Source organism: Rhinopithecus roxellana, chromosome 7, assembly GCF_007565055.1.
Source record: "Rhinopithecus roxellana isolate Shanxi Qingling chromosome 7, ASM756505v1, whole genome shotgun sequence".
NCBI classification, from domain to species: domain Eukaryota; kingdom Metazoa; phylum Chordata; class Mammalia; order Primates; family Cercopithecidae; genus Rhinopithecus; species Rhinopithecus roxellana.
Window position 1 is genome coordinate 27,123,402 of NC_044555.1, and position 26,272 is coordinate 27,149,673.

A 26,272-nucleotide genomic window follows, 5' to 3' on the forward strand; every position below is an offset into this window, starting at 1 on the left:
CTTACGGTTTTATTATCTGATTTTCCAGTGTACAACAGGTCAAAAGCAGCACAGGAAGTGAGACAGGGAGTAGGATCTACTCTTAGCTCCAGCCCCAGTGACAGCAGTAGGTAGCCTGCTGCCTAAATGTAGAGAAAAAGATACAAATATTACTTTTTTAAAAGACCCCAAAAGAAGAGGCAATATCTGGAGTCATTAGTATAGGGTGAAATTATCCTGTAAAATTAATAACCCAATAGTTAGAAAGAATGAATGAGACCTAGTATTTGACAGCACAACAGGAGGACTATAGTCAATAATAAGTTAATTGTACATTTTGAAAGAAATAAAAGAGTATAAATGGGTTGTTTGTAACACAAATGATAAATGCTTTAGGGGATGGACACCCCATTCTCCATGATACAATTATTACACATTGCATTCCTATACCAAAATATCTCATATCCCATAAACACCTACTATGTACCCAAAAAATTAAAAATAAATTTAAAAATTGGGAAACTAAAGAAAATTAATAACCCAATGTTTATAAAACCCTAAAGAAGAGGTAGTGTGAGTACATATATGTACCTGGCAGTGTGCTAAGTCAGCCCTTTGTGTACAGTGCTTCAAATCTTCATAATAGTGCTGAAAAAGTAGGTATTGTTTATCTCAGACTCAGTGATTTGCAAAGGTTACATAGCTAGTAAGGAGTAGTGAGAAGGTCACCAAGTCTCTAACTCCCAATTCCTGTGTTTTTTCTTTTCTTACTTTTTTTTACATTTTTTAAATTATACTTTTAAGTTCTGGGGTACATGTTTAGAATGTGCAGGTTTGTTACATAGGTATACATGTGCCGTGGTGGTTTGCTGCACCCATCAACCCGTCATCTATATTAGGTATTTCTCCTAATGCTATCCCTCCCCCAGCCCCCTACTCTCCAACAGGCCCCAGTGTGTGATGTTCCCCTCCCTGGGTCCATGTGTTCTCGTTGTTGAACTCTCACTTACGAGTGAGAACATGCAGTGTTTGGTTTTCTGTTATTGTGTTAGTTTGCTGAGAATGATGGTTTCCAGCTTCATTCATGTCCCTACAAAGGACATGAACTCCTCCTTTTTTATGGCTGCATAGTATTCCATGGTGTGTATGTGCCACATTGTCTTTATCCAGTCTGTCATTGATGGGCATTTGGGTTGGTTCCCAGTCTTTGCTATTGTGAACAGTGCTGCAGTAAACATACATGTGCATGTGTCTTTATAGTAGAATGATTTATAATCCTTTGGGTATATATCCAGTAATGGGATTACTGGGTCAAATGGTATTTCTGGTTGTAGATCCTTGAGGAATCGCCACACTGTCTTCCACAATGGTTGAACTAATTTACACTCCCACCAACAGCATAAAAGCATTCCTATTTCTGCACATCCTCTCCAGCATCTGTTTTTGTTTTTGTTTTTGTTTTTTTTTTTTTTTGAGACAGAGTCTCTGTCGCCCAGGCTGGAGTGCAGTGGCGGGATCTCAGTTCACTGCCAGCTCTGCCTCCCGGGTTTACGCCATTCTCCTGCCTCAGCCTCCCGAGTAGCTGGGACTACAGGCGCCCACCACCTTGCCCGGCTAGTTTTTTGTATTTTTTAGTAGGACGGGGTTCCACCGTGTTAGCCAGGATGGTCTCAATCTCCAGGATGGTCTCGATCTCCTGACCTCGTGATCCGCCCGTCTCGGCCTCCCAAAGTGCTGGGATTACAGGCTTGAGCCACCGCGCCCGGCCTCCAGCATCTGTTATTTCCTGACTTTTTAATGATCACCATTCTAACTGACGTGAGATGGTATCTCATTGTGGTTTTGATTTGATTTCTTTAATGACCACTAATGAGGAGCTTTTTTTCATGTTTGTTGGCTGGATAAATGTCTTCTTTTAAGAAGTGTCTATTCATATCCTTCACCCACTTTTTGATGGGGTTGTTTTTTTCTTATAAATTTGTTTAAGTTCTTTGTAGATTCTGGGTATTAGCCCTTTGTCAGATGAGTAGATTGCAAAACTTTTCTCTCATTCTGTAGGTTGCCTGTTCACTCTGATGATAGTTTCTTTTGCTGTGCAGAAGCTCTTTAGTTTAATTAGATCCCATTTGTCAATTTTGGCCTTTGTTGCCGTTGCTTTCAGTGTTTTAGTCATGATGTCTTTGCCCATGTGTGTGTCCTGAATGGTATTGCCTAGGTTTTCTTCTTGAGTTTTTATGGTTTTAGGTCTTAAGTTTAAGTCTCTAATATATCTTGAGTTAATTTTTGCGTAAGGTGTAAGGAAGGGATCCAGTTTCAGCTTTCTGCATATGGCTAGCCAGTTTTCCCAACACTATTTATTAAATAGGGAATCCTATCCCCATTGCTTGTTTTTGTCAGGTTTGCCAAAGATCAGATGGTTGTAGATGTGTGGTGTTATTTCTAAGGCCTCTGTTCTGTTCCATTGGTCTATATATCTGTTTTGGTACCAGTACCATGCTGTTTTGGTTATTACTGTAGCCTTGTAGTATAGTTTGAAGTCAGGTAGCGTGTTGCCTTCAGCTTTGTTCTTTTTGCTTAGAATTGTCTTGGCTTTGTGGGCTCCTTTTTGGTTCCATATGAACTTTAAAGTAGTTTTTTCCAATTCTGTGAAGAAAGTCAATGGTAGTTTGATGGGGATGGCATTGAATCTATAAATTACCTTGGGCAGTATGGCCATTTTCACGATATTGATTCTTCCTATCCATGACCATGGAATGTTTTTTCGTTTGTTTGTGTCCTCTTTTATTTCGTTGAGCAGTGGTTTGTAGTTCTCCCTGAAGCGGTCCTTCACATCCCTTGTAAGTTGGATTCCTAGGTATTTTATTCTCTTTGAAGCAATTGTGAATGGAAGTTCACTCATGATTTGGCTCTCTGTTTGTCTGTTATTGGTGTATAGGAATGTTTGTGATTTTTGCACATTGATTTTGTATCCTGAAACTTTGCTGAAGTTACTTATCAGCTTAAGGAGATTTTGGGCTGAGATGATGGGGTTTTCTGAATATACAATCATGTCATCTGCAAACAGGGACAATAATTTCCTGTTTTCCTAATTGAATACCCTTTATTTCTTTCTCTTGCCTGATTGCCCTAGCCAGAACTTCCAACACTATGTTGAATAGGAGTGGTGAGAGAGGGCATCCCTGTCTTGTGCCGGTTTTCAAAGGGAATGCTTCCAGTTTTTGCCCATTCAGTGTGATATTGACTGTGGGTTTGTCATAAATAGCTCTTATTATTTTGAGATACGTCCCATCAATACCTAGTTTCTTGAGAGTTTTTAGCATGAAGGGCTGTTGAATTTTGTTGAAGGCCTTTTCTGCATCTATTGAGATAATCATGTGGTTTTTGTCATTGGTTCTGCTTATGTGATGGATTTTGTTTGTTGATTTGTGTATGTTGAACCAGCCTTGCATCCCAGGAATGAAGCTGACTTGATCGTGGTGGATAAGCTTTTTGATGTGCTACTGGATTCAGTTTGCCAGTATTTTATTGAGGATTTTTGCATTGATGATCATCAGGGATATTGGCCTGAAATTTTCTTTTTTTGTTGTGTCTCTGCCAGGTTTTGGTATCAGGATGATGCTGGCCTCATAAAATGAGTTAGGGAGGATTCCCTCTTTTTCTGTTGTTTGGAATAATTTCAGAAGGAATGGTACCAGCTCCTCTTTGTACATCTGGTAGAATTTGGCTGTGAATCCGTGTGGTCCTGGAGTTTTTTTGGTTGGTAGGCTATTAATTACTGCCTCACTTTCAGAACTTGTTATTGGTCTATTCAGGGATTCAACTTCTTCCTGGTTTAGTCTTGGGAGGGGTTTTTTCTTTTTTTCTTTTCCCCCCCAAGACAGAGTCTCGCTCGGGTTGCTCAGGCTGGAGTGCAGTGTCATGATCTCAGCTCACTGCAACTTCTGCCTCCCAGGTTCAAGCGATTCTCCTGCCTCAGCCTCCCGAGTAGCTGGGATTACAGGTGCCCACCACCACACCTGGGGTAATTTTTGTATTTTTAGTAGAGACATGGTTTCGCCACGTTGACCAGGCTGGTCTTGAACTCCTGACCTCAGGTGATCTGCCCGCCTCGGCCTCTCAAAGTGTTGGGATTACAGGCGCGAGCCACTGCACCCGGCCTCCTGTGTTTTTAAGACAAAATGGTAGGAAAAAAAAATGCAGTTTTAACAATAAGCATAAAGTTTGGTTGGAAATTTAAATTTTAAACGAAAGTTAACTTATCCTTAATACTGCAGTGTCAAGCAATATCAAGTAAACACCAGGTGGGAACATTGAACTATAGCCTAACTGAGTGCTAGGAGCCTATACTCCTCAATTTCTTACACGAACTATAATAGGTAAAAGATTCCTAGATGGCCTAGTGAAATTGAGTCTTCTAGGAAAGGTTGATACAGTTTGTGAAGGGCAGAACCTTTGCACATACAATAGTCATCACTTATGAGGGAGGGATACTGAAGAACTCTGTCAGGCTTCTGGAGGTGAGGTGCAGCCCTGCTGAATGGGAGAGGCATGCATCAAGGCTTTATCATTTCTAGCAAAAATTCATTCAAATATCAACAGTTTTCCAGAGATGGAACATGAAATTGAACAAAGTTTCTCATCTTGGTTTATGGGTAAAGTTGAGGAGTCTCTCTGGAGAAGCAAATATTTTAAGAAGCGGTGGATTCACTCTCAGCTATAACAAGATATTTGGATTAACCATGTGCCATCCTGATACATCAAGAATAAAGATAGATAAAAACTAGTATTCATTCACTTGACAGAATAATTCTAAAGTCCATCAGGAAAGGCAAATGAACAAGAGTAGCTTAGAAAATGTAACAAAAAAATAATAATAAGATATATCTTGGTTCTGCAGCAGGACTGTTATGGGGGGGGGGAGAGGTGTTTTGGCCCTATTACATACCAAAGTATATTATAAACTCTTACCAAAATAATGTAATATTGTCACAAAAATTGACAGCTCGTTGTTTTAGAGCAGATAATACTGAATAAGACCCTTGACACATTAGAACTTAAAATATGCTAAAGGAAGCATCACAAATCAATTAGGAAGAGATGCATTTTTTAAATAATTATTTAGAGAATTGGATTTGTATTTGGGGAGAAAACATCCATTTAGAGCCATGCCTCACATACATTCCAGATGGATTAATTATAAAGATAAATGTGAAAAAAGATAAAAGGCAGAATAAAAGCTAAGCAATTATTTACTGACCTTGAGATAGGAAAGGGATTTTTTGTTGTTGTTCTATTTCTTTTAGGAAAGGATTTTTTTAAATGAGAATATACAAGCCTTAAGCCCAGAGAATTGTCAGAGACAGTTAACAATCTTGGTGACAGGAAAGGCAAATACCTCAGTTGCCTGAGATACAGGCAAACTGAAAACTACAAAACACTGTTAAAAGAAATTATAAAAGGTTTAAGTAAACAGAAAGATACCCCATGTTCATGGATAAGATAAAATCCTTCTTATTGATTCTGACTAGAAAAAAAGAAGATAAAATATTGTTAAGATGGCAATACTACCCAAATTTATCTACATATGCGATGGAATCCAAATTCCCAGCTTTCTTCTTTGCAGAAATTAACAAACTAATGCTAAAATTAATATGTAAATACAGGCTGGGCACGGTGGCTCACTCCTGTAATCCCAGCACTTTGGGAGGCCGAGGCAGGCGGATCACGAAGTCAAGAGATCGAGATCATCCTGGTCAACATGGTGAAACCCTGTCTCTACTAAAATACAAAGATTAGCTGGGTGTGGTGGTGCATGCCTGTAATCTCAGCTACTCAGGAGGCTGAGGCGGGAGAATCGCTTCAATCCAGGAGGCCGAGATCGTGCCACTGCACTCCAGCCTGGGCAACAGAGACTCTGTCTCAAAAAAAAACGTAAATACAAGGGACCCTGCTGTGGTTGAATGTCCCCTCCAAAACTCATATTGAAACTTTATCCACAGTGTGGCAGTATTGAGTGGTAGGGCCTTTAAGATGTGATTTAATCGTTAGGGCTTTACTCTCACAAATGGGCTAATCCATTCATGGATTAATGGGTTAATGGATTAATGGGTTATCATGGGAGGGGAACTGGTGGCTTTATAAGAAGAGAGACCTGATATAGCACATGAGCATGATCAGCCCCCTTACCATATGACCAGCAAGAAGGCTATCACTAGATGCAAGAAGCCCTACAACCTTGGACTTCTTAGACTCCATAACTGTAAGAAATAAATTCCTTTTCTTTTTATAAATTACCCAGTTTCAGGTATTCTGCCATAAGCAACAGAAAATAGACTTAAGAGGCGGGGCACAGTGGCTCATGCATATAATCCCAGCACTTTGGGAGGCCAAGGTGTAGGAGGATCACTTGAGCCCAGGAGTTCGAGACCAGCTTGGGCAACATAGACACCCATCTCTACAAAAAAACAAAAAAGCCAGGCATGGTGGCATGCACCTGTAGTCTCAGCTACTTGGGAGGCCGAGGTAGGAGGATCACTTTAGCCTAGGAGGTGGAGGCCATGATCACGCCACTGCACTCCAGCCTGGGTGGGTGACAGAGCAAGACCCTGGCTCTTAAAAAAAAAAAAGAAAGAAAGAAAAAAAGAAAAAAAAAATTGGTACTGAGAAGTGCGGCTGTTTCTGATAATGAATACCTGAAAAGGTGGAAGCAGCTTTGGAACTGGGTAATAAGCAGAGGCTGGAAGAATTTGGAGGAGCAGGCTACAAAAAGCCAAGATTCTAGTGAAGGCTTAGAACACAAGAAGACTAGGAAGAGTTTATAACTCCTTAGAGATTGGTTAAATAGTTACAACCAGAATGGTGATACAAATATGGACAGTAAAGGCCATTCTGATAAGGTTTCACATGGAACTGATGAGTGAGGTATTGGAAATGGAAGTAGAGGCCATCCTTGTTATATATTGGCAAAGAACTTGGCTGGACGGTGTCCATGTCCAAGGGCTTTGTTGTAGGCCAAACTTGAGAATGATGAATTCGGGTATCTGGCAGAAGAAATTTCTAAGCAGCAAAGTGCTCAGGCTACTGCATGGTTACGTCTAACTGTTTACAGTGAACTGCTACAGAAGAGGGAAACAGAGCAGAAACATTTGGAAAATTCACAGCCTTGCCATGTGGTAGAGAATGAAAAAGAGTTTTCAGGAGTGGAACCAAGGATGCAGAGGAGCCACCACTTTATGCCTAAAAGGGAGCCAGGTGCTAATAGTCAAAACAAGGAGGAAAAGGCCCTAAAGGCACTTCAGAGATCTTTGAGGCAGCCCCTCCCTTTAGAGGCCCAGAGCCCTAGGAGGACAGAATTGTTTGGGAGTGGAGGAGGCCTGGGACACAGCTGCCCTGTGCCACCTCGGGAAAGCTGCTTCCCTCATCTCAGCCCCTCCAGCTGGAGCAGCCATATTTCACATAGCCCCAGGTGTGGCTCATGCCTCAGCTCAGGAAGGCAGCAGCTCAGGAAGGTACAAGTTGTAAACCTTGGTGGCATCCACATAATGATAATTCTGCAGGCCCGCAGAAAGTAAAAGCTGTGGAGGCTTCGCAACCTCTACCCATTAAAAGGATCTCATTGAAAGCCTGGGAGCCCAGGTAGAGACTTGTTGCAGAGCCAGAGCCACCACAGAGATCCCCTACTGTAGCAATGCCCAGCAGGAACATAAGGTTGGAGCTGCCACAGAGTCTCCAACCAGGGTAATGTGTAGTGGAGCCATGGGAGCGGGACTGCCACTGAGTCCCCAGAACTGTGGGGTCACTGGCAGCATGCATTGCCCACCTGGGAAACCGTCAGGCAATGGATTCCAACCAGTTTGAGCAACCATGTGGCCTATACTCTGCACCCATACAGACGGGGCTATCTGAGGCCTTGTGGGTTGGGCTTCCACCACAGTGTGTCCAGGAGGCCCCACATGGAGTCAAAAAAGATTATTCTCCAACTCTAAGATCTTGTGTTTTGTTTTGTATGTGTGTATGTATGTGTTTTTTGTTTGTTTGTTTTAAGACAGAGTCTCTGTCACCCAGGTTGAAGTGCAGTTCACTGGGGCCTCAAATTCCTGGGCTCAAGCGGTTCTCCCACCTCAGCCTCCCAAGTAGCTGAGAGCACAGGTACTTACCACCATGGCTAGCTAGTTTTTTTTGTTTGTTTGTTTGTTTGTTTGTTTGAGATGGAGTCTTGCTCTGTCGCCCAGGCTTGAGTGTGTTGGCACAGTCTCGGCTCACTGCAAGCTCCGCCTCCCGGGTTCACACCATTCTCCTGCCTCAGCCTCCCTAGTAGCTGGGACTACAGGTGCCCGCCACCACATCCGGCTAATTTTTTTTGTAGTTTTAGTAGAGATGGGGTTTCACTGTGTTAGCTAGGATGGTCTCCATCTCCTGACTTCATGATCTGCCCACTTCGGCCTCCCAAAATGCTGGGATTACAGGTGTGAGCCACCACGCCCAGCCCATGGCCAGCTAATTTTTAAATCTTTTATAGAGATGGAGGCTTACTGCGTTGCCTAGGCTGGTCTCAAACTCCTGGATTCAAGCGATCCTGCTGCCTTAGCCTCCCAAAATGCTGGGATTACAGGCCAATTCTAAGATCCTGGAAGTAGACAACTTGTTTAGATTTCACAGGCTCACAGATGAGAGTTTGGACTTTTGAGATAAATTCAGTTTCTTTATATATAACCCACTATCAGGCATTCTGTTATAACCAAAAGAAAACGGACTAATTATACAAACTCAGAATAACCAAAATAATGTTGAAAAAAAGAACAAACACTGTACAGTTGCAAAATTTACTACAAAGGTATAGTAATCAAAAACAGTGGAATAAGGATAGACATATAAATTAATGGAATTACATTTGAGTGTCCAGAAATAAACTGTGCTGTTTGTGGTCAATTAATTTTTGACAAGGGTGCCAAGATAATTCAATGGGGGAAAGATAGGCTTTACAACAGATGGTTGGATATTAACACGCAAAAGAATAGTTAGACCTCTACTTCACACTATATACAAACATTAACTCAAAATATATCATAGACTTAAAGTCAGACTAGAAACTTTAAAACTCTTAGAAGACAAGAGGTATAATTCTTCATGAACTCAGATTAGGCAGTGGTTTCTTTGATATGATGCCAGAAGCATAAGTAACAAAAGGAAAAATAGGTTAGACTAGATCAAAATTTAAAATTTGTGTGCTAGAAACAAGACTACAAATAAAGTGAAAACACAGCCCACAGAACGAGAGAAAATATTTGCAAACCATGTATCTGACAAGGGCCTAGTATCCATAATATATAAATAATTCTTACAACTCAAACAATTGGCTGGCCACACTGGCTCATGTGTGCAATCCCAACACCTTGGTTCACGTCTGTAATCCCAACACCTTAGGTGGCCGAGGTGTGAAAATCCCCTGAATCCAAGAGTTTGAGGCCAGTCTGGGCAACATAGCAAGACCCTACCTCTACAAAAAAATCTTTAAAAAGCAGCTGGGCGTAGCTGTGCACCTGTGGTCCCAACTACTCCAGAGGCTGTGGTGGGAGGATTGCTTACGCCCAGGAGGTAGAGGCTGTTGTGAGCCATGATCATGCCACTGCACTTCAGCCTCGGCAGCAGAGCAACACCCTGTCTCAAAAAAAAGAATTCCTACAAGTAAAGCAATAAATGATGAATAAATTAATTTTTTTAATGGGTAAAATATTTGAATAGACATTTCTCCAAAGAACATATGCAAATGTCGGCCGGGCACTGTGGCTCACGCCTGTAATCCCAGCACTTTGGGAGGCCGAGGAGAGCAGGTCATGAGGTCAGGAGTTCAAGACCAGCCTGACCAACATGGTGAAACCCTGTCTCTACTAAAAATACAAAAATTAGCCGGGCGTGGTGGGGGCCTGTAATCCCAGCTACTCAGGAGGCTGAGGCAGGAGAATCGCTTGAAGCCAAGAAGGGGAGATTGCAGTGAGCAGAGATTGTACCACTGCGGTTCAGCCTGGGCAGCAGAACGAGACTCCATCTCAAAAAAAAAAAGAACATATACAAATGTTTAATAAGCACATGAAAAAATGATCATCAGGGAAATGCAAATCATAACGACAATGAGAAACCAGTTAACACCCATTCAGGTGCTATAATCAAAAAGACAAGTGATCAGGAGTGGGAGATTTAAAAAGAAGACATCCAGCAAGTGTTGAAAAGGATGTGGAGAAATTGGAACCCTCATACATTGCTGATGGGAACATCAAATGAAGACACGTGTCCACACAAAAACATGTTCACAAATGTTCATGTAGAATTATTCATAATAGGACGGGCACAGTGGCTCATGCCTGTAATCCCAGCACTTTGGGAGGCCAAGGTGGGTGGATCACCTGAGGTCAGGAGTTTGAGACCAGCCTGACCAACATGGTGAAACCCCGTCTCTACTAAAAATACAGAATTAGCCAAGCATGATGGCGCATGCCTGTAATCTCAGCTACTTGGGACGCTGAGGCAGGAGAATCGCTTGAACCGAGGAGGCAGAGGTTGCAGTGAGCCGAGACTGTGTCACTGCACTCCAGCCTGGGCAACAAGAATGAAACCCCATCTCAAAAAAAAAAAAAAGTAATATAAAAAAATAAGCCAGGCGCAGTGGCTCACGCCTATAATCCCAGCACTTTGGGAGGCCGAGGCGGGCGGATCATGAGGTCAGGAGATTGAGACCATCCTGGCTAACACGGTGAAACCCCATCTCTACTAGAAATACAAAAAAGTAGCCAGGCGTGGTTGCGGGCGTCTGTAGTCCCAGCTACTCAGGAGGCTGAGGCAGGAGAATGGCGTGAACCTGGGAGGTGGAGCTTGCAGTAAGCTGAGATCACGCCACTGCACTCCAGCCTGGGTGACAGAGCAAGACTCCATCTCTAAATAAATAAATAAATAAATAAAAATAAATAAAGACTGAGTCCTCCTTCAAAAAAGAAGATATAAAAAGGAGAAAATCAGTAACTGTGACTGTATCTATGTCCCAAAATACATAAAATTTAAAAAACTAAGCGGGGAAATACTTGCAACAGTTAGGACACTGTTAATATTCACAATATATAAAGACTTAGGCCGGGCGCGGTGGCTCACACCTGTAATCCCAGCACTTTGGGAGTCTGAGGTGGGCGGATCACGAGGTCAGGAGATCGAGACCATCCTGGCTTACATGGTGAAACTCCATCTCTACTAAAACTACCAAAAAAATTAGCCGGGCATGGTGGCGGGTGCCTGTAGTCCCAGCTACTTGGGAGGCTGTGGCAGGAGAATGGCGTGAACCCAGGAGGCAGAGCTTGCAGTGAGCTGAGATCGCGCCGCTGCACTCCAGCCTGGGCAACAGAGTAAGACTCTGTCTCAAAAAAAAAAAAAAGACTTAGATATCAGAATAGGTATCTAAGATAGCACAGATGGGTCAATGACAGTCTCTTCAGACTCATTTGCTTAGAAGAAACAGAAGCCATTCTAGCTCTCTCACTTTTCCTCTTTTTTTTTATTTTTTGGTAGAGATGGGGTCTTGCTACTCCTGGACTCCGCCTCACAAAGTGTTGGGATTATAGGCATGAACCATCATGCCCAGCCCACTGTAGCTCTCTTACTTTACGTAAAGGTATAACAGGTAACCTCCTAGTCATCCAAGCACAAGAAAAGTAGTATACACAGAGAATGGTCCTGGAAAGGCAGGAACAGACACTGCCCACTCTCTCCTGGGCCTGCATAGGTAGCTCTTCTTTCTGCATGTGTTTTATAAGGTCGATGCATCACTTAGCTCAAATTCTGAAGACTGATTGGCAAGCCATGAATTGTTTCACTTGGATCAGGTATCCACTCCTTGTCCAAATAGCTGTCAGTGTTATAAAAATAGGGCTTTACGTTATCTGAGAAGGGGCATAGACAGAACAGGCAAATTAATGTGTCTGTGATAGACATAGATCAGTCATAGAAGTAAATAAGTGTTTGAGAAATATATGCAACCTCATCCTTAGCAATCAAAGAAGTTTAAATAATGAGAGACTTATTTTCTGCCCATTAAATTATCAGTGATTAACGGTGACAGTCAATGCTGACATACTGCTGGGATAGGATGTAAATTGGGTCTGGTCTGGAAAACAATTTTGCTGTATGTATTAAGGACCTTCAGAATGAATATAACCTATGACCTAATAATTCCACTTCTAGGAATCTATGCTAAGGGAATGAATAATCAGAGATACAGGCAAGATTCAATATGTAAATATCTTTGTAGTATAATAAAAGAAAATATATTAATATTAATTTACGGGAATGTTTAAGCTAACTGATACACCCACATGCTGAACATGCAGTCATTAATCATGTTTTTGAAAAGTAATGAACAAAAATTTCTCATCGTATAATGTCGAGTAAAAAAAGCAAGATGCGATATTCTGTATATAGTATGAAAAAGTTGAGAATTCAGATGCCAGGAGTAAAGAAGCCAGAATCATAGCAATCTTAACAGTGCTTATATCTGAATGGTAAGATTATAAATTATTTCATTTTTTTATTTTTTAGAGACAGAGTCTCGCTCTGTGGCCCAGGCTGGAGTTCAGTGGCATGATCTCAGCTTACTGCAACCTCCGCCTCCTGGGCTCAAGCAATTCTCCTACCTCAGCCTCTCGACTAGCTGGGACTACAGGTGCACGCCACCACACCTGGCTAATTTTTGTATTTTTAGTAGAGAAGGGGTTTCACCGTGTTGGTCACACTGGCCTCAAACTCCTGACCTCAAGTGATCCACCTGCCTCGGCCTCCTAAAATGCTGGGATTACAGGCATGAGCCACCACACCCGGCTTTATTTTTCTTATTTATATATATATATATATATATATATATCTTTTTTTTTTTTTTTTTTTTTTGAGATGGAGTCTCACTCTGTCGCCCGGGCTGGAGTGCAGTGGCCGGATCTCAGCTCACTGCAAGCCCTGCCTCCCGGGTTTACGCCATTCTCCGGCCTCAGCCTCCCAAGTAGCTGGGACTACAGGCGCCCGCCACCTCGCCCGGCTAGTTTTTTGTATTTTTTAGTAGAGACGGGGTTTCACCGTGTTAGCCAGGATGGTCCCAATCTGCTGACCTCGTGATCCGCCCATCTCGGCCTCCCAAAGTGCTGGGATTACAGGCTTGAGCCACCGCGCCCGGCCTTATTAATATTTTTTTATGTTATTACTTTTAGCCAACTCACACCATATTTTTTATTTTCTTTATGCTTTTTTACATTTTCTGAACGAGAATGAACTTAAGCTTTTGTAATATACTTTTGTATATAGAATAAAATTGTAAATGTTATTTAAAATTAAAAGATGTGGCCTGGCACAGTGGCTCACACCTGTAATCCCAGCACTTTGGGAGGCTGGGGCAGTCAGATCGCCTGAAGTCAGGATTTCAAGACCAGCCTGACCAACATGGTGAAACCTTGTCTCTTCTAAAAATACAAAATAAGCCAGGCATGGTGACGCATGCCTGTAATCCCAGCTACTTGGGAGGCTGAGGCAGGAGAATTGCTTGAACTCGGGAGGCAGAGGTTGCAGTGAGCTGAGATCGTGCCATTGCACTCCAGCCTAGGCGACAAGAGTGAAACTCCGTCTCAAAAAACAAACAAAAAAAAGATGTGGGCTGGGAGCAGTGGCTCATGCCTGTAATACCACCACTTTGGGAAGCCGAGGCGGGCGGATCACTTGAGCTGAGGAGTTTAAAAGCAACCTGGGCAACATGACGAAACCCTAACTCTAATAAAAAATACAAAAATTATCCAGGTGTGGTGACACGAGCTTGTAGTCCCAGCTGCTCAGGAGGCCGAGGTGGGAGGATCACCTGAGCCTGGGAGATCAATACCGCAGTGATGCATGATCACACCACTGCCCTGAGCCTGCCTCCAAAAGGAAGATGTGGAGTAAAAGGGGAGCTACCGAGTATTAAAGCACATTTAAAATTTAAGTCACTCTGATGCTGGTGTGAGAAATAGACATGGAATAAATAGGATAGGAACAGATTTTTGTATGTATGAGAACGTAATATATGATAAAAGGAGAACTTTACCAAATTGTAAAGAAAGGACTATACCATAATTCGTTCAGTTACAAATGGTAACTAAGAGCACCTGCTGTGCCAGGCACTATGCTGAGTGCTGTTTTGGTTTTGGGGGGGGTGTTTTGTTTTGTTTTGTTTTGTTTTGTTTTGTTTTTGAGACAAGTTTGCAGGGGCCATTGAAAATAATATGCTAAGAATAGATAAGGCTCAAGGACAGTATCTCTAGCTAGTTGCACTTTTAATGAACTCCAGTAGTCAAGGACAGTATCTCTAGTTGAACTTTTAATGAACTCTAGTAGGCGCCAAGAAGGCAGACAAATAAGAAAGAGCTTAGAGACAAGGAACTAAGCAGAAGGTTACATCTGGGTGCAGAAAGTTTGTTTTGCATTTTGTTATTTTTGCTGACGTGGGATTTATGGAGTATAAATAAAGTGAGGGGGAGGCTCTAGGCGCGGCCGCCATGTTCTCTGTTTGTCTTTGTCTCTTGTGTCTGTTCATTCTCCACCACCCCCGGCACGGTCCCCAATAAGTGGCGCAGCGAGCAGGGTGCACAGGGTGAGTAGTGGGGAACAAGAAGGGGAACCCCCTAGGAGCGGGTAAAACCCGGGAATTGTTAAGGGGAACCTTCTTAAGCTTTCATTATGGGGAATTCCAGTTCCTTGGCCTCAGAATATTTAAGATTATTACAAGGGCTTTTACTTTCGATTGGGGTTGATGCAAAAGAGAGAACTTTGCGGAAATTGTTTGCTCATGTGGAACAACATTGCTCTTGGTTTCAATATCAAACTGAAGTACAATTAAATAAGCGAGAGTGGCAACAGGTTGTTAAGACCCTTCGTCAAGCGCATCAGCGCGGCGATGTAATGTCAGCACCTTTGTGGGCCCTTTGTGCCTCTATTACTCAGGCTTTGGAGCTCTTAGAGACAGACTCTGAAAAGGGGGAAGGCGGGGATGAGGAGTCTTTGAAGTCTCCGATAGCCATTTCCCCTCCTTTAGATAATTCTGTAACTGAAGGAGAAGGTCCTTTGTGTGATAATGTGTCTCATGAAAAGGAATCAGAAATTCAAAAGGAGCTTCAGCCGGTTGTTCAATTGTTACAACAAATTTTACAATTGCAGTTATCTCCCCCTCAACCTTCTCCTCCACCCACTCCTGTTTTTACTTTTCCCATGGTTCATCCACCCCCATCAGTACCTAAGGCGGAGGAGGAGGATAGTTTTCCACCACCACCACCGCCGGTGGAAATGCTGCCTCGTTCAGGCACGGTTTTTGCTGTTCCCGCTTCTACTGCTAAAGCTGTAATTAAGGTATTGGATTCTCAAGAGGATGAGGATCCTCTACAATTGTTCCCCATTATTAGGCAACCTTTTGGTCCTAATGACCAATTTCCTCAAGGGGGTATAAATGTGCAGTATAATGTTCTTCAGTTTAAATTTCTTAAAGAAATGAAGGCAGCTGTTGCTAATTATGGCCCTCAATCTCCTTTTGTCATGGGGCTTCTAGATTCTTTCTCCTCTGAGAATTTGTTTTTGCCTCTTGATTGGGAGACTTTGGGGAAGGCTGTTTTGGACCGCTCTCAGTGGCTTCAGCTACGCAGTTGGTGGCTGGAAGATGCCAAAGAGCAGGCCCGCCGCAATGCCGCTAGAAATCCTCCAAGACCTACAGAGGAGCAATTAACAGGCACTGGTCAGTTTGCTACCGTAGCGGCTCAATCTGGACTTGAGGACGTGGCATTATCACAAGTTAAAGCACTTTTTTTAAAGGCTTGGTGTACAGTAGAACCATCAGGAAAAACTGCCTTGTCTTTTGTTAAGATTTTGCAGGGCGCAAACGAACCTTATCCTGACTTTGTGGCTTGGCTCCAAGATGCTGTAATAAAGACTGTGGGTAGTGGGGCTGCAGGCCAAATCCTGGTAACCACACTAGCTTTTGAGAATGCTAATCAGGAATGTCAGAGGTTGTTGCGTCCTCTAAAGGCTGCTGGAAACTTACAAATAGAAGATTTTATTAGAGCCTGTGCAGGAGTGGGAGGGACTGCCTACAACGCTCAGTTGTTTGCTGGAGCTTTATCTAAGGCATTCATGGGAAAAAAGGGAGTTTGCTTCCAATGTGGAAAGACCGGTCATTTTAAAAGGAGTGCCGTAAGTTATCTAATAGGAGTGACTCCTCCAAAGTAGAATTTAAAAAGCTTCCTACTGAGCCCTGTCGTCGTTGCGGCAAAGGGCGACACTGGACTAATGAATGTCACTCTAAAGTGGACAAAAACGGTAATTCTCTCACCTCCGGATCGGGAAACTTGCAGAGGGGCCCTTCAGCTTGGGGCCCCAACAACCATACAAGCCCTCTTCATTTGCAATTTCCAGTCAGCTCAGGGGTCCAGCATCAGCAGGCCAGTCAGCCAATGTTAACCCCCAATTTTCATTAGCTCAGCTTTTCTCTGCTACTTCCGGTAGCGCCGCTGCTGATGTGGCGATTTTACAGGCTGTTGAACTCACCCCAGAAATGGGAGTTGTTAAATTGGCTACAGGTGTTTTTGGGCCATTACCTCCACATACTGTTGGATTGCTTATAGGACGCAGTAGTAGCATTTTACAGGGTTTACAAGTTCATTTGGGTGTTAGAGATTCTGATTATAAAGGGGAAATTCAAATTATGGCTGAGGCTCATAAACCTATATCCCTGAAAGAGGGGCAGCGAATTGCACAACTCCTTGTACTACCCTATTTTCAGTTTCCTTCACGGAGGCAAGAAAGAACCGGAGGTTTTGGAAGCACAGGTAAACATATTTTTTGGGAAACTTTAGTAACTCAACAAAAACCCTTGTTTCCCCTCGAAGTAGAGGGACAAATTTTTCAGGGCTTGGTCGACACTGGAGCTGACGTTTCCATTATTGCCTCTGATCAGTGGCCTTTGCAGTGGCCTAAACAGCCTGTTGCTGTTTCTCTTACAGGATTAGGTTCCGCCTCTGAGGTGTATCAAAGTTCTCAATCCTTAAATTGCCGAGGGCCGGATGGTCAAGTGGCCCAAGTTCAGTTTTATATTGTTCCTATTGCCCTAAATTTATGGGAGCGAGATTTATTGCAACAATTTGGAGCTTTTGTTTCTATTCCTCATGTCTCTAATTCTGCCAAGAATATGATGTTCCGCATGGGCTACAATCCCCTTGAAAAATCTTTAAACATGTAGCCACTGTTCAGCAGCCTCAAGCCCTTCCCTTGACATGGAAAACTAATATTCCTGTATGGGTTGAACAGTGGCCTTTAACACGTGAGAAGCTTGAGGCCTTGGAAAACTTAGTTCAGGAACAATTATCCCTAGGTCATATAGAACCTAGTACTTCTCCATGGAATTCCCCTGTCTTTGTGATTAAGAAAAAAAACGGTAAATGGAGACTATTGACAGATCTTCGTGCTATTAATGCATGTATTCAACCCATGGGATCCTTACAACCTGGCCTTCCTAACCCTTCTATGATTCCTCAAGATTGGTTACTTATGGTTATTGATTTAAAAGATTGTTTTTTTTCTATTCCTTTGGATCAAAAGGATTGTGAGCGTTTTGCCTTCTCTGTCCCTGTTTTTAATAATTCTCAGCCACTTTCTCGATATCAGTGGAAGGTTTTACCTCAAGGTATGTTAAACAGCCCTACCTTGTGTCAAGAATTTGTCCATCGAGCTCTGAATCCTGTTCGAAAATGTCATCCTTCTGTTCTTTTATATCATTATATGGATGACATTCTTCTTGCCGCACCCACCAAAAAAGAGCAGCAAGATGCTTTTACATCCTTACAAACGCAGCTCTCTTTATACTCACTTAATATTGCCCCAGAAAAAATTCAAATAGATTTTCCTATTCAATATTTAGGTTATACCTTGGGAGTGCAAAATATTCGACCCCAAAAGATTCAAATTCGACGCGATCATTTAAAAACATTAAATGACTTTCAAAAGCTTTTAGGAGATATTAATTGGATGCGTCCTGTTTTAGGAATACCAACGTATCAGTTACAACATCTTTTTTCTATTCTAGAAGGAGACAGTCACTTGGACAGCTCATGTCATTTAACTCCTTTGGCTTTACAGGAACTCCAGCTTGTAGAAGAACAACTTCAAAAGGCCCATCTACATTATATCCTTCCCGACGTTCCCCTTTCCTTTTGTTTATTTCATACTTTACATTCTCCTACAGGTATGATTCATCAAACAAATCGGCCGTTAGAATGGATTTTTTTATCCAACAAAACATCTAAACGCTTGACTACTTATATCGATCGTTTAGCTGAATTGATCATCAAAGGACGGCATCGCTGTCGACAACTCTGGGGAGGAGATCCTTCCTTCATTATCTCTCAATTCACTCATAGTCAGATTACTTATCTTCTTGCCACTTCTGATTCTTGGCAAGTTGCTTGTGCCTCATTTGTCGGACAATTTTCTACCCAATATCCTAAGTCTCCAATCTTTTCATTTTTTAGACAGCATTCTGTGTTGCCTTTCTCACCAATATCTTTATTTCCTGTTCAAGGCCCTACCTTTTTTACTGATGCTAGTAGCAATGGTAAAGCTGGATATTGGAGTGTTCATCAATCTCGAGTTACAGTTTATCCTTATCCCTCTGTGGTGCAACAGGGGGAACTGTTTGCTATTCTCATGGTCTTACATGATTTCCCTTCCACCAGTTGTAACATTGTTAGTGATTCTCAATACACCGTGTATGTTACTTCTTGTATTTCTCAAGCCACTCTACCTCTTTGTGCTACTTCTTCTCTTCAAAAACTCTTTTCTTTGTTGTCTTCTACTTTGAGCCAACGTCGAGCTCCTTTATTCATCACTCATCTTCTTTCTCATTCTCAACTTCCTGGACCATTAGTTCATGGTAATGCTCAGATTGATTCACTTTTAATCGGCCACCTACAGGCTGCAGAACAAGAACATACTCTGCACCACACTAATAGTTCTGGCCTTCAACGACGGTTTCATTTAACTCGTAAACAAGCTCGTTCTCTTATTCGAGCTTGTCCTTCTTGTGCTCCTTTGAGCATTCCATCTTTCCATCCTGGGGTTAATCCGCGAGGTACTCAAGTTAATCAGATTTGGCAAATGGACGTCACACATGTCCCTTCTTTTGGACGATTAAAGTATGTTCATCATACCATTGATACTTTCTCTCATTTTCAATGGGCAACTCCTTTGCCATCTGAAAAAGCTGATTCTGTTATTACTCATCTCTTAGCTTGTTTCGCCATCATGGGCATTCCTCTAATACTTAAAACTGATAATGCCCCTGCCTATGTTTCTCGTAAGTTACAAGTTTTCTTACAGCAATACAATATTCAACATCTCACCGGTATCCCGGGCAACAGTCAAGGTCAAGCCATCATTGAGCGTGCAAATTTAACCTTAAAAACTCAACTGCTAAAACAAAAAGGGGGAAATGAGTCCCCCAGAAATCAGATTTTAAAGGTTTTGTTTACCTTAAATTTTTTGAATCAATGGAGACAATTAATTGCAGGACTCCGCTGCCATAACTCATCTTTCCTCACCTCCCTCGGCAATAGTCCCCGCCAACAATTTAAAGGTTTGGTATCCTAATGAAGAAGGTAAGTATGCTCAGGGACAAATTCTAAAACAGGGATGGGGCTATACTCTTGTCCTTACAGGGAGCGGACCTGAGTGGTTTCCTACAAGGCGATTGAAACCCTGTTGAAAAGAAAACCGGACTCAGCATGCATCTCTTCCTTTGTTGGATGTGCCTCAGCGGGGGACTTATTTCCGTTAGTGAGGCTTTGTATGAATATTGGACTTATATTCCCTTTCCACCCTTGTATCAGGGAGTCGCCTGGGGGGAGGCGGAAATTAAGGTTTTCACCAGTGACACTACTTGGATGCCGTCCCCCTAATATGGACAAGGACAGCATAGAACGGGAAACGGGAATAATAAACAGCACATACCAATTTGGAGTGGAAGGACTTCTGATTTGCATGGGAAATAGTCCTCATTGTCTCCGGAAATCGCATGAAGCTTGGGCTGTTCGCTATAATCATAGCCATGTGGCTGCCAATACTGTTATTATTGTAACTAGAAGTTTTCATTATAATCATACTGTATATATTAATGAGACTATTCCTAGTTCCTTACCTTTTTGTCCTATTCCAGAGGTTTCCCCTAATATTGAGGTATTGGAGTGGCAACATTGTCGGGGAACTAAGCCCCGGATTTTATTAGAATATAATGGGCTGCAAGTAATTGATTGGAGTGTGCACGGTGATTTTCAAACAAAATTTAGTCACATACCTTTGAAATGGCACCGGGTAAATAAAAGTATTGCTGCTGACGGTAATGAAACTTTGGTATGGCGTGAAGGAGGCTTGTCGCCACCTATGCCTCATCTTAGATACTCTTTACAAGTACAAAGTCATCTTTGGAAGTTATTAGCTGCAGGTGATGCCATTAGTACTTTTGTGGGGAATATGTCCCTTAATCTTTCTAACCCGAATAACCCCTTTCATATTCATTTACATCGGAATATCTCCCGATATATTATTGCTTGTGTCCGAAAGCCTTACCTATTGTTAGTGGGGAATTTAACATGGGATAATGATACGGGAATTGTTAATTGTACAGATACATGTACATTTTTGTCTTGCCTCAATCATTCCTGGTGGCACAACTTTACTGGGGATATTTATATCCTCAGGGCTCGTAAGGAAATTTGGCTACCTGTCAACCTTACGTGACCGTGGGGGCATCACCTCTTGAAACTTATATTTGGACTTCCCTCCAGCGGACCCGTCGTGCCCTTGGACTTATAGTCGCCTCGGTAATGGGCCTTGTCGCCATCGCCTCCACTGCAGCCATGGCAGGACTCGCTCTACATCAAAGCATACAAAACGCTGAATTTGTGCAGCAATGGCATGAGCAATCTCATCGGTTGTGGCTTCAACAATGGAACATTGACTCTCAACTCGCTGAAAGATTGGACAACGTGGAGCAAGCGTTAACGTGGCTTGGAGATCAGCTCACTGTCCTCAGTACTTGAATAACATTGCAATGTGATTGGAACTCCACTCAATTTTGCGTAACACCTGTGCCTTTTAATGTTTCTCAGAATTGGACCAAAATCCGAAGATTATTAATAGGACATAAAAATATTAGTTTGGACATCCAAGAACTCACTCAAAACATTTCTGAAGCATTTCGACAACAATTCCATGTATTGTCCGGGGCCGCTACCTTGCAGGAGCTGGGTCAAAGTTTTGCTGCCCTTAACCCATGGACCCAGACGAAAACATGGATTTCTACAATCTCTGGAAGTATATTGCTTTGGGCGCTTGGATTGAGTCTACTTCTCCTGGTAATCCGATGCTACCTCCATCGCATCCAAAAACAAAGGAAAAAACAGGAACAAGTATGGGCTACCTTTCTAGGATTGAGGCAAAACAAAAAGGGGGAAATGCAGGGGCCATTGAAAATAATATGCTAAGAATAGATAAGGCTCAAGGACAGTATCTCTAGCTAGTTGCACTTTTAATGAACTCCAGTAGTCAAGGACAGTATCTCTAGTTGAACTTTTAATGAACTCTAGTAGGCGCCAAGAAGGCAGACAAATAAGAAAGAGCTTAGAGACAAGGAACTAAGCAGAAGGTTACATCTGGGTGCAGAAAGTTTGTTTTGCATTTTGTTATTTTTGCTGACGTGGGATTTATGGAGTATAAATAAAGTGAGGGGGAGGCTCTAGGCGCGGCCGCCATGTTCTCTGTTTGTCTTTGTCTCTTGTGTCTGTTCATTCTCCACCACCCCCGGCATGGTCCCCAATAAAGTTCTTGCTCTGTCACCCAGGCTGGAATGCAGTGGTGGAATCTGCTCACTACAGCCTTGACCTCCTGGGCTCAAGCAATTCTTTCTCCCACCTCAACCTTCTGAGTAGCTGGGACCACAGGCATGAGCCATGACTAATTTTTTTTTTTTTTTTGAGATGTAGTCTTACTGTGTCACCCAGGCTGGAGTGCAGTGGCACAATCTCGGCTCACTGCAATCTCCGCCTCCTAGGTTCAAGCCATTCTCCTGCCCTCCTGCCTCAGCCTCCCCAGTAGCTGGGATTACAGGCACGTACCACCATGCCCAGCTAATTTTTGTGTTTTTAGTAGAGATGGGGGTTTCACCATATTGGCCAGGCTGGTCTCGAACTCCTGACCTCGTGATCCACCCGCCTCAGCCTCCCAAAGTTCTGGGATTACAGGCGTGAGCCACTGTGCCTGGCTGCCACGACTAATTTTTAATAATCTTTTGTAGAGATGGGGGTCTCTACAAAAAGACTAGCCCAGGCTAGTCTTAGTGCTTTTATGTGCTTTTTCTCCTTTACTTATTACAACCTTTTGAGATGTAGGTGGTGCCATCCTCATTCTAAAGATTAGCAAACTAATTCCCCTAGAGGTCCAGGGGATTTAGTTGCCCAGAGTCACATAGAAAAGGAGTAGCGGAGGCCAGGTGCAGTGGCTCACGCCTGTAATCCCAGCACTTTGGGAGGCCGAGGCAGGCGGATCACGAGGTCAGGAGATCGAGACCATCCTGGCTAACACAGTGAAACCCCGTCTCTACTAAAAATACAAAAAATTAGCCGGGCATGGTGGCAGGCACCTGTAGTCCCAGCTACTCGGGAGGCTGAGGCAGGAGAATGGCGTGAAACCAAGAGGCAGAGCTTGCAGTTAGCGGAGATCCTGCCACTGCACTCCAGCCTGGGCGACAGAGCGAGACTCCATCTAAAAAAAAAAAAAAAAAAGGAAAAAAGAAAAGGAGTAGTGGAACCTAGATTAGAACCAAGGATGTCAGTCTCCAAGTTTGCATTCTTTGCCACGACATAGTTTGTAGCTAAAGTTCTTAGCAAGATATCTAGAATATCAGAGGCATTTAGTAAATGTTATTCTTATGTATAACTTACAGTTTGCTGCATATATTAAAGCTTGTATGTAATATTTGTAGTAATGTAACACTAATAGCAATAATAAAGCTGTCATCATTAAAATTGAGGAAATTCCTTGGGAATAAGTAATGCTGTTATTTTCCAGGGAAAATTCCCAGTGGAATCATATAATTCCAAAAATCGCACATGATGAAACATCAATAAATATTGGTTGATTTAATAATTATTTCCTGCTGCCCCATTTCTGAGCCTCTCACTCCTCTGACTCATTAGACCCTACGTTCTGTCTCATAATTCATTCAAGAGTAGTTGAATAGTAGGGCGGGCCCAAAGATGGAGCTAGCATTTCCTTATAAATATCCTGACATTGACTTTGTTCAGCAAACATGTATTAAGCATCCACTCTGGCATGTAGTCTATTAAGGTTAGAGAGACATTTAAAATTGCAAATTAACATTAAACTACAAACCAAACAAAAAGCTCCAATCCCTAGGAAATTAAATGTTCCCTCCTCTGTGGAGCCTTATCTAGATTCTCTGAGGTAAATTTAGTCACTGACTCAGAGCACCCAGAACAATCTGTTCAACTTCTAAAATCACACCCCTTGCATTGTGTTAGTCTTTCTGTGAGTTCGCTGTTCTCCCACACTTGACTCCTTTAGGAGCTCCTTTAGGTCAATTTTTCTTGCACAGTGGTTCAGGATACGACTGGTAAAATTCTGCTTTGAAGGATTTTTGTTGAGTTTTGTCTTGTTTTGTTTTTGGCTTGGCATGACCATCAGGTCATGATTAATGCATCAGTTGCTCTTCCAATAAATATTTATTAATGCCTATTCTATGCCATGTACTTGGCTAGATAGTTCATAATAAATAAAGGATAATAAACACAAACAAAGGCAAACAGGCAAGATCCTAGACCTCATGGGAACTCATATGGGCACTTAAAAAGAATGTGTTTTCTTTGTATTAAGTCAGTCAAGTATTTAAACCTTATTTATTATACTACTCATATCTTCTGCGAATTTAAATGTATTTTAGGTATGTTTTACATATTATAGCTTAATAGTGGTATATTAAAGTTTCCCACTGTAATTGCATTTGCGTTCATTTTCTTCTATTTTTGCTTTACATTTTGCCAATGAAATAAGATGGAAAGGTTAAAAATGAAAGAATGGGCAAAGGTAAATCAAGGAACTATAAATCCAAAAAAAGAAACAATATTAATAACCAGAGCCAGTCATTATCAAACCAGTCCTTCTGACAATCCTACAGTGTCTTCCTACAATTTCGGGATGAAGATCCAAATTCCTTAATCCTGTTTTTGAGTCTCTGTTCTCTGGTCTACTTTCTTTTTTATTTCCCCCCCACACACAATTTCTTCTTTGTCGTCATCTTCTTCATCGTGGTCGTTTCCTCCTCCTCCTCCTCCTCTCTCCCCCCTCCCCCCTCCCCCCCCCATTCTGTCTCCCACACTAGAGTACAATGGCATAATCTTGGCTCATTATAACCCCCACCTCCCAGGTTCAAGCGATTGTCCTGCCTCAGCCTCCTCAGTAGCTGGTATTACAGGCGCCTGCCACCACACTTGGCTAATTTTTGTAATTTTAGTAGAGACTGGGTTTCACCACACTGGCAAGGCTGGTCTCAAACTCCTGGCCTCAAGTGATCTGCCCGCCTCAGCCTCCCAAAGTGCTACGATTACAGGCATGAGCCACCGCACCTAACCTTTTTTTTTTCATTTTTTTCTTGAGCAACTCTATTTAATTCTCACAACCACCCTGTAAAAAGAGCAGGGCAAATTTTATTATCCCTATTTGGTAGATGAAGAAACCCAAGGCTCAGAAAGATTAAATAATTTGTCCATAGCTATCAACTAGTAGGTGGAGGAACCAACACTCAAATTCAGATCTTCTCTCTTCAAAATGCATGCTCTTTCCGTTAAAACATTCTGGGCTTTTATGTGAACTTCACTTATCCTGGGCCATGTCTTGAGTACCATGATAATGGCATGACCGCACTTTCCACCACCTGAAGCCCTCAGTGTTCCTTAGGCTGCCGCCAATCTGGCCTACTTGCTAATCTTGCCTCCTGTCACTCCAAACATGCTTAGCTTCAGCAATATGGAAGCTGGTGCATTTTGCTGAACCACACCTTCAGGCCTTCACACATACTCTTCACTCAACCTGGAACATCCTTTCCCCACCTTTTGTCTCACTAAATTCTACAGGCCCTTTGAAACTGAACTCTTGCTGACTTTTCTCAGGATGCCATCTCTCACCTTTACAGTCATGGCCCTCTTCTATGCTCTCATAGCAAGCACTCTGTGCATTCTTCCATCTTGGTACTTAACACACTGTCTTGTCATTATCGATGTACATGACTCTTTCCTCTACCACCCAGACTGGAAGCAACGAAAGCAGAGATTCTTTTTCCTTCATTCGGTTAGTATTGCCAAAATCTAGCCAAGTACTGGCTCATGATAGGTTCTTCATAAGTTTTTGTGACATGAATAAGTGAGCTTTTGTGGCCTAATAGCAGTGCTTTTATTTTCTAGGTACATGGTTCAGTGGCCTGGTGGCCGAATCCTGCATCGCCATGAGCTAGACACCTTCCTTGCACAGGCAGTGTCTACCCAGCTTTATGAACCAGATCGACTCCAAGAACTCAAGGTGATTTCATATACCCTCATTTAAGTTTTCTTTTATGAGCTTATAGCACTACTTGAGGTCTTTTTTTTTTTTTTTTTTTTTTGCCTGAAGCTGAGGAAAATAGTAAGTTCTGCAGGTAACTGTTTGATTTACTTTAGCCAAATATTTATGTCTATGAATAAAGCCAAGATGTGCCTGCTACACTACTCTCATAGTGATAAATGAGAATGGACAGAAAAGATGGATATTATGCAAGGAAAATAAATCTTGGCCCATAGACCATGGCAAGGGTTCTGACTCTAACAAGTTACACTATAAGGGACATATTCTAGTGTCCCCTGCTTGTGTCTATTTACTCAGACACATCTCCTTTTAGTGATAGGTACTGAGTATTAAGTAGAAGTATAGGAAAGCATAAGAAAGAAAATAAACCCAGAAAATAGACCTTGGGCAGGTTACTTAACCTCTCTAGCTTCAGTTTCCTTACTTGTACAATTGTATATTAGTTCATTTTGTGTTGCTATAAAAGAATACCTGAGACTAGGTAATTTATAAAGAAAAGAGGTTTATTGAGTCCATTGTTCTGAAGACTAGACAAAAAACATGGTGCCAGCATCTACTCAGCTTCTGGTCAGGG

The 26,272-nt window shown here is 42.3% G+C and overlaps 1 protein-coding gene across 2 annotated transcripts in view; it reads left to right on the forward strand.

Moving 5' to 3' along the window:
* The window catches only part of FAM120C (family with sequence similarity 120C), a 139,727-nt gene that overhangs the window by 89,911 nt on the left and 23,544 nt on the right, over positions 1 to 26,272 (forward strand). For both annotated transcript variants that reach the window (XM_030933957.1, XM_030933958.1), the window contains exon 11: positions 25,542 to 25,656. In XM_030933957.1, the coding sequence (XP_030789817.1) occupies positions 25,542 to 25,656 (115 nt within the window). The remainder of the gene's footprint in view (positions 1 to 25,541; positions 25,657 to 26,272) is intronic.